Source organism: Aplysia californica, unplaced genomic scaffold (assembly GCF_000002075.1).
Source record: "Aplysia californica isolate F4 #8 unplaced genomic scaffold, AplCal3.0 scaffold00660, whole genome shotgun sequence".
Classification (NCBI taxonomy): domain Eukaryota; kingdom Metazoa; phylum Mollusca; class Gastropoda; order Aplysiida; family Aplysiidae; genus Aplysia; species Aplysia californica.
Genome location: NW_004797930.1, coordinates 344,998 through 354,383, shown reverse-complemented (window position 1 = coordinate 354,383; position 9,386 = coordinate 344,998). Strand labels below are relative to the sequence as shown.

The window sequence follows — 9,386 nt, the reverse complement described above, 5'->3', positions numbered from 1 at the left end:
ATGAAGAAGTGTCCGGCATTTGGTAAAAGATGCACCAGGTGTGGCCTATCCAATCATTTCGCCAACCTCTGCCGACAGTCGTCACGGAATCGCAACCCCACCAATGCCCTGGATGACTCTGCTGCCACCTTTGACAGTCTATGCGGTGCAGATTCCGCCACACCGGTGTCTAATGCGCACTCTGTATCCCTAGACCATCATGTATACGAGTTTTGCAGGGCATGGGAGAAGCGAGCATCCGACCATCAGCATTTTGTGAACGTCACCATCCAGGCAGTGCGTTCAGACGCCAAATCTCTCGGCTTCCCGCCATCTCTGAGAGGCAGCACCTCTCCCGTCAAGTACCAAGCTATGGCAGACACTGGGTGGCAGTCGTGCCTGGCGGGCGTAGCACTCTTGACTAGGGTGAGCCTCACTCGCCGTCATCTCCTCCCTGTCAACATGAAGATGACAGCTGCGAATCGTGGGGCCATTGACATCATCGGAGCCCTTCCCCTTCGTATTTCTGGTACATCTCCGTCCAACACCAAGCTGGTGACCCACCAGATGGTGTACTTCACCACATCCACTGGTCGAGTGTTCCTAAGCAAGCAAGCCTGTTTGGCTTTGGGAATAATCCCTCCTAGCTTTCCGATCATTGGCGCCACCAGTGCAGCAATCAATTCGAAGGACAAGCCGGCTTGCGGGTGCTCACGCCGCCAATCCCCTCCGCCACCACCAACCTCCCTCCCGCTTCCTGCCACAGAAGAGAACAGAGAGGGCTTGGAGCAGTGGCTCCTAGATCACTACAGGTCCAGTACCTTCAACGTGTGTGAACATCAACCTCTACCGATGATGTCTGGCCCTCCGATCCACCTCATGGTGGACCCTGACGCCCGTCCCGTGGCCCACCACACCCCCATCCCTGTCCCTGTCCATTGGCAAGACGAGGTCAAAGCCGGCCTAGATCAAGATGTGCGACTGGGGGTCATCGAGCCTGTCCCCGTCGGCACCCTAGTCACCTGGTGTCACAAGATGGTGATCTGTCCGAAGAAGTCGGGTAAACCAAGGCGCACGGTTGACCTCCAACCGCTTAACCGACATGCAGCGCGGGAGACACACCACACTCAGTCTCCCTTCCACCAGGCCCGCAAAGTGCCACCCTACACGAGGAAATCGGTTTTTGACGCGTGGAATGGCTACCATAGCATCGCTCTTGCTGAAGAGGATAGACATTTGACGACGTTTATCACCCCATGGGTTCGTTATCGCTATCTCGTGGCCCCTCAAGGCTACATGTCATCCGGGGATGGATACAGCCGCCGCTTCGATGAGATCGTTGCCGACTTCCCACACAAAACCAAATGCATTGACGACACCCTTATGTGGTCAAACTCTATTGAGGAAGCCTTTTTTCAGGCCGTCAAGTGGCTTGACCTATGTGGCACCAATGGCATCATACTCAACCCATCCAAGTTTCAATTCGCCAAAACTACGGTTGAGTTTGCAGGTTTCGAAATAACTCCCTCCACCGTACGCCCATGTGCCCGCTACCTGGAGGCCATTCGACAGTTCCCCACACCTCGGAACATCACCGACGTCAGGAGCTGGTTCGGTCTCATCAATCAGGTATCCTATGCCTTCGCTTCCGCTGAACGCATGCTCCCATTCCGGGAAGCCCTGAAGCCGGGAAAGCGCCTCGAATGGACAGAGGAGCTCGACCGTCTGTTTGAATGGTCAAAGGAGGCCATCATCAACGAAATCCACCAAAAGGTTGAAATATTTGACAAGAAGAAACCAACTTGCCTAGCCACCGACTGGAGCAAGGATGGCATAGGCTTCTGGCTCTTCCAGAAACATTGTACATGTCTTTCGGAAAAAGCCATTTTGCTGCAAAACTGGCTGGAAGATCACCCTGGTCGGTAGTCGATTAACATCAGGAGCCGAGTCCCGCTATGCGCCCATAGAAGGTGAGCCCCTGGCTGTGGTTGATGCACTAGACAAAGCACGCCATTTCACCTTGGGTTGTTCCGACCTGATCGTGGCGGTGGACCACAAACCTCTTTTGGAGACGTTTGGGGACCGGTGTCTCGACGATATCCCCAATCCCCGCCTCAGGAACCTCAAGGAGAAGTCCCTTAGATATCGCTTCCGCATCGTCCACATCCCCGATCTACGCCATGCTGCAGCAGATGCCGTCTCCCACAGACCAGTGGGCAGCCCTAACACTCTCAGGCTCCCTGATGATGCTGCTCCCATTCTGCTCCCTGATGACCCTCCCTTGACACCTGAACTGCCACACGACTTTCTTTCAGCCATCCGCACCCAGGAACTGGATGACACCAACCAGGTATGCTCCAAACCTGACCTCTCTCCAACTAAGGTGATCAAGTCATTGACTTGGGACGAGATTCGACTTGCAATATCCAGCGACTCTACAAGTCCCCTGATCTTCGCCCATACCATCAATTCCGTGAGTTTCTCACGACATTTAATGGTATCATCCTGTACCACGACCGGGTAGTCATCCCCTCGTTGCTCCGTGAGCGAGTCCTCCAGTCTTTACACTCTGCTCACCAGGGTGTGTCCCAAATGTGCTCTCGAGCTGAGGCCTCGTTTTTCTGGCCTGGCATGACCCCGGCCATCACTGACGTGCGAGCCCGCTGTCAGTCATGCAACCGCATGGCACCTTCCCAGCCGAGTGCACCTCCCACCCCTCCAATAGCACCGGCATACCCGTTCCAATGTATTGCGGCGGATTATTTTCATCATCGAGGCCACAGCTACCTAGTTGCTGTCGACTGGTACAGTAACTGGCCTATCGTTGAAGAAGCCTCCCATGGATCTGCCGGCCTCGTTGCCGCGTTGCGTCGCATCTTCGTCACGTATGGCATCAGTGATGAACTGACATCGGACGGAGGCCTAGAGTTCACGTCCCTGGCAACCTCCACCTTCCTTGGCAACTGGGGTGTCCACCACAGGGTCTCCTCAGTCGCCATTCCCCACTCTAATTGTCGCGCTGAAGTTAGAGTAAAGACAGTGAAACGGTTGATCATTGACAACACGGGTGCACAAGGATCTTTAAACACTGACAAGTTCCAGCGCGCAATGCTGTAATACAGGAACACTCCTGATCGTGACACCCACCTATCCCCAGCGATGTGTATCTTTGGACGTCCAATACGGGACTTCATCCCCATCCACCCAGGGAAGTATCAGCCTCACAGTATCTGGCGTGAAACCCTTCTGTCGCGAGAGGAGGCACTGAGGAACCGGCACATGTGCACCGCTGAGCGCCTCTCTGAGCACACTCGCATCTTACCTCCACTCGTCGTCGGTGACTGTGTGCGCATACAGAACCAAACGGGAACCCACCCGACCAAATGGGACAAGACGGGCATTGTAGTCGAAGTACGTCAATTTGACCAGTACTTCGTTCGAGTGGATGGCTCTGGCCGCATCACTCTTCGCAACAGAAAGTTCCTCCGCAACTACATGCCTGTGGTCCCACGCTCACCACTGACAATGATCCCGGGTGGCACCTCACCACCACAGCCGGTGCCTCAGAATGTTCACATCCCCGGGCATGCCAAGACCAGCGTGACCTCGCCGCCCTCTCCTTGCCCGGATCTACCGCAACCAGCTGGCGTTCAGGACCCCCCAGCACACGATCCATCGATGCCTACTGTTCCCGAATCCGGGCAAGAATTAACACCTGATCCACGCCCTGCTGTCGAGACGGTGGTTCCTCAACCTCAGGCTCAAGCCACCCCGCGTGCTCTACATTCGCTCCAGCCGCACAACGCCCCTGGCATACAAGAGCAAGATGCTCCCATAAGCGTGAGCACGCCTCCGGGCGGCCCTTGGCGATCAGCAAGACTATTGGCCAGACAGAGCCCTAAGCCAATTGACTCTAAATCTTAGTCTGATTCAGACATTCAGTGATCAATCATTTGTTCCTTGTTATATCACCATTATTTCTTGACATTACATCAGTCTTATCTGTTCTACTCCAAAGATTTGGGGGGGGGGGGGGGGCGTAGAGGAATATCATTCAGTAGCTACAAGACCACATGTATGTGCCGTCATTCGTATCTGTTCCTTGTGTCCATTATTATTATTTCCCTTATTTGTCAATCATATTCATCTGCTTTATTTCTGTTCCGTTTCTGTCCCAGTCATGCATCGTATGACGTATGTCTTTATTGTGCTTGATTATTAAAGTCCTCGTCAAGTCACAAAGAGTGTTGACATTTATTTAACTTGTGATGCATCTGATGTGGCAGTCGATGCTGTCCTCGAGCAATACAAGAATGGTCGTTGGGAGCCTCTCGCCTTTTTCAGCCAGCAACTACGTAAGCCGGAAATGAAATACAGCACCTTTGATAAAGAGCTTTTAGGTGTACACCTTGCAATACGCCATTTCCGGTACATGGTGGAAGGTAGGCAATTTATTATCTACACCGATCACAAACCGTTGGTCTCTGCAATGTCAAAAACTACAGACTTGTGGTCAGCCCGGCAGCAAAGACAGCTGTCTGCTATCTCGGAATTCAGCACTGACATCAGGCACAAATCCGGGAAGACAAACATTGTTGCCGATTATCTCTCACGTGAAGAACATCTCTGAAAAGTTTGTGTGGCATGTCCTACGACGTCAGGTCCGCATTAGGGTGAAACAGTGTCACGAATGCCAGACGTCGAAAATCCAGAAAACACCCGTGCTCCTCTAGAGACATTTAGAGTACCCGACAAGCGGTTTTCGCACATCAATATTGATATAGTGGGTCCACTTCCTCAGTCCTGTGGTCAACGGTATCTTTTAACTATTATTGACCGCAACATACGATGGCCAGAGGGGATCCATATGCCTAACATAACAACAGACGAATGTGTTAACGCTCTCATAGGAGGCTGGATCTCCCGTTTTGGTGTTCCTGCCGATATAGCATCGGATCGAGGATCTCAATTCACTTCTGCAATTTGGACTGATATAGCTCAACGCCTGGGAGTCCACTTACACAGAACAACGGCTTTTCACCCCCAAGCAAATGGAATGATCGAACGGTTCCATCGCTCACTTAAAACGGCATTGAAGGCCAGACTCACTGGGTGGAAGAACTTCCTTGGGTACTCCTTGGGCTACGAACCGCTCCCAAGGATGACCTGGGATATTCATCAGCAGAACTGGTCTATGGCGAGCCACTGACCGTTCCAGGCGATCTTTTACCCTCTGAAGCATCTACCTGGTCAACAACAGATTTTTTGACCACTTTTTGAGCTAAAGCACAGTTCACTAGGCTTAGACCGGCTATCCACCACAGTGACCCAGTCACATTCTTCCCACCATCTTTGTTAACAGCAAAGTATGTTTACATCCGCACAGATACCGTGAAAGGTTCACTTCAAAGACCATACACAGGTCCTTACATGGTTCTCGCCACGGGAGAAAAGACCTTCCTTCTGGACATCGGGGGCCGCACGGAACGCATCTCAGTAGATCGCCTCAAGCCTGCCCAGGTAGACCCTACCCAACCTGTCCATCTACAGTAACCAGCACGACGCGGCCGCCCTCCGGTGTTACGGGAACCAAAGCCTACCGTTAGGAACACCGATGGGCGAGAGCAAGATACTGAGGCCGTTCACCACCGACAACTCACGACACGTGCTGGACGTCAAGTGCGTCCACCCACACGCTACCAATGATCCCATGAGACGCCTGTGCTGGGGGAAGGTGTGTGGCGACTAACCTTGTGTGTTGTTATGTGTAGTACGTGAGTTCATGAGTGAGAGTTCAGGGAAAGTCGCCAACCTGTCGAGTGAATGTACGAATGTCATGTCTCGTCCTGAGGCCTTATTTGTGTGTGTATCTCGCTTCATGTGACAACAGGATTATGCTCGCTGCCTTTCTACGTGTTCTAATATTTTGCTGAACGAAAGGACATGTATGCTACAAACCACTATTATTATTATTATTATTATTATTATGATTACAACTACTACTAATACTATTACTATCAATATTATAGTTGTTCCGCTCAATTTACTGATCGGGCAACCTTGATTGCGCTGCGCGTTTTAACGATCGTATAACTGCTCAGTAATCTGAAGATTATGTTAATATTTTATATTTTTTCCATATTTGTTCTTTTGATTCACTTCCATCTTTATTCTTTTACTCACATCAATGAACATTCACACATATTTTCAAAAGTGTGAAAATATAAAAATTAAAATTAATATATACTGAAGAGCTCACAAGAATGAGACAATGCCAGGTATCAAATTCAAATTTATTTGATTTATACCTTATTTTTAACTCTTTTTTTTTTACTTCCATCTGTATTCTTAATTTCAGATCAATTAGATCTATATATTTTCAAACGTGTCAAAATATGAAAATTAAAATTAGAATTAAAATTTTTGAAAATGTATGAAACTGAAAAACCCACAAGAATGATACAATGCAAGGTATCAAACTCACATTTTATTTATTTCATATTTTTTAAATATTTTTTTTTCACTTCCATGTTTATTCTTTTACTCGCACCAAGGAACATTCACGGATATTTTCAAAAGTGTAAAAATATGAAAATTAAAAATGAAATTAAAGTTAAGACATGAAACTGAAAAGCTCAGAAGAATGATTCAATTATACGATCATTGAAACGCGCTGCGCAATCATAAGATTGCTGGACAATCTTAATTGCCACGCAATTATTCGATCAGTCAATTGCTCGGAACATATTCATTATTCAATCTATTAAAAAGCACCATTTGCAAGGTCTTGTAAGTGAAGGAAAATGATGGCCATCAAATAGGACAGCTTTCATTTAAAAAAACAATAGCAGGCTATGACCTTGTGAGAGAAGAGAGTGGTTGGGTTGTACTAATCGATAACCATTTAACGAGTGCCAGGTGTGTGTGTGTGTTTGTGTGTGTGTGTGTGTGTGTGTGTGTGTGTGTGTGTGTGTGTGTGTGTGTGTGTGTGTGTGTGTTATATTTATATACATATACAGTGGCGTCAAAACGAAACTTGAAAATGTAATCACCCAATCATTGTGTTAAAGCTTTGCTCTACTCGTTCATGCAGCATTCCAATTTAAAGCTAAATAAAATCTGCATCATCTGACACATTAATACACAATAGTTAATTTATGCTAAGAAAAGCCAGAGATATGGTCACTCAAAACTGACAACAGGTCTAAGGTTTGGACACAATTTTCCAGTAAATTGAATATATGTTGATTCCTATGGAAGTTCCTTGTACTTTTATGTTGAAATACGATAATGAAAGCGTTAAAAATAAAATTTCTTGATTCTTAATCCAATATGGCCGCCGATATAGGTTGTATAGTGGCGAAACTTAAAACATTGTAACTCAGGTAAAAAAAAAATCTCAGATCTCAATCAAAATTTGTCTGTGTGCTTCTGTGAATGTGTTTCTAAATTTGGACTAAGGGGAAGTGGCTAGGCATTGGCATAGAGAAATTTCATGACGTAATCTGTTACACAATTTCCCCCATCATGAGGGGTGATAGAGGTTGAAAATATCGATGTACATGAATAATATTGATTATAATCAAGCAACAATATGTACGTATGCCGAAATTCAAGGGAATCCAACAAATGGTTGATGAGTTATCATGCATGAAAGAAAGCCTACCAACATACTGCAAAAAGTGAAAGTGCAAAAAATGAAAAAAACAAAAAACAAACCAAAAACAATGTTCGATTGCTCTCAGCTTACTTTCACTTTTCCTCAACTGTTTGTGTTTGACAGAGTGGCTTCCCTTTATGTCCTCCTCTAGATACTTCAGTAAATGAAAGTTTCGCACTTTTCCCCTTTTCGGGAATGAGAATCATTATGAAAATGTGGAAATAAGATTATTTACCTGCATTGCTAGGGTAAACAAAACACACCCCTGGGTGATAAATAAACTTTTAAAAAAATATGTGGGACTTCAAAACAACCACAATTTTCATGATTTCTGGTGCACCAAGGGTTGTAAAAATCATTCTAAACAAATCATGAAAATTCGATAACCAAGTGATGTTTTTTGCCAATTTCAAGCAATAGACCTACCTTAAATGAATAGCATCTTCTAGTGATATTTTCAAACAGATTAGAAAACAGAGCAGTCAGAGATACTCAAGCCACTAAACAATTCTTGGAAAAATCAAATCATGTCAGCGTAGGAGTCGTCACCCGTAAATAGTCTGAATATGTATCCTACAGGTATCAGAAGTCCCATATGAAACAACAGCAAAAGAAAATCGACTTTGCTCCCAATTCATTCAGATCCTTTATTTGCAACTGTCTGTGACATTTGGGCTGAAATGGCAGATATTTATGTGCAAAATACAAAAGAACAAAATGTCCAAAGTGTTCATTTCCGGAATAAAACAAACAGAATAACGTTAATACATTTAATGTTGAGTCCAAGTTTAGCCTTGTAATTGTGATTGCTCTGTTTTTGATTTAGTTTGAAAGTATCGAAATAAAATATTGTTTGTTGCAGAGACAAAATTCTCCATTCATTGGACTTGCAATGTATGTATATTCTATTAATGCTGGTACTTCTCAATACTCGCCCCAAGACAATGTTACGTTTCTTTGTTTTTGCACAATTTTGCCACGCCTGATTTTTCAGGTCAATTTTTAGCAACCACATCTCGGGCGTTTCTAAACATAGATGAAATATTAATAAGTCAGATGATGCAGAATTAATTAAACTTTAAATTGGTGTGTTGCATGAGTGGGTAGTGCAAGGTTTTAACACGATGATTGGGTGTTTACATTTTCAAGTTTCTTTTGGACGCCACTACCTGACAGCGACAGAAAATTCCCTTCTCTAAAATGTTCTACTTTCACCTCCTTTTCTTCTCTCTAACCATGTTCTGTCATCTGCTTTCATCTCCACTGTCTGCCCCCTCCCCTGAGTTCACGATTATTTGTACTGCTGCTCCTGGCCCCTTCTTACTGCTACTGTCTTTCATCTACACCCTTGATCTTAAAGTAAGTCAAATCGATAGTTTAGCCTTCTTGGATATAAGGGTGAAAAAATCTCGGAGGTCCTATGTACAGGTTGCCTCGTTAAAGATCCCATTGTGGTTCTTAAATCGGTAAGAGTGGACTTCGGCTGCCACCGATAAAAATTCAACAATAATTCCTTTCAAACTGATATTGTTTTATTTGTCCCAAACTCCCATATGACCATATTGAGTTGCAAGCGCCGTGAGGCTCTTACCAGAACAAAAAACAAAGACATCCTTCAGTGACTTAATATTTCGCCACACAGGCTAACAAACACACACACACACACACAAATAGATACATACAAATACAAACACGTTCGTGTGTATGCACATAAACACACGTACACACACACACACACACACACATA

General features: G+C 45.8%; 2 protein-coding genes across 2 annotated transcripts in view; both read left to right on the top strand.

Moving 5' to 3' along the window:
• On the top strand, positions 1-3,096 carry LOC106013107 (transposon Ty3-G Gag-Pol polyprotein). Its single transcript, XM_013087931.2, has 3 exons — positions 1-1,752; positions 1,862-2,452; positions 2,560-3,096. Exons 1-3 carry the CDS (start codon positions 1-3, stop codon positions 3,094-3,096), a joined length of 2,880 nt encoding a protein of 959 aa, XP_012943385.2.
• A 921-nt stretch (positions 3,097-4,017) lies between these two features.
• The window catches only part of LOC106013109 (phospholipid phosphatase 3), a gene marked incomplete at its 3' end in the record, with an annotated part of 15,717 nt that continues 10,348 nt past the window's right edge, over positions 4,018-9,386 (top strand). Inside the window, 1 exon segment of the mRNA XM_013087937.2 lies at positions 4,018-5,713.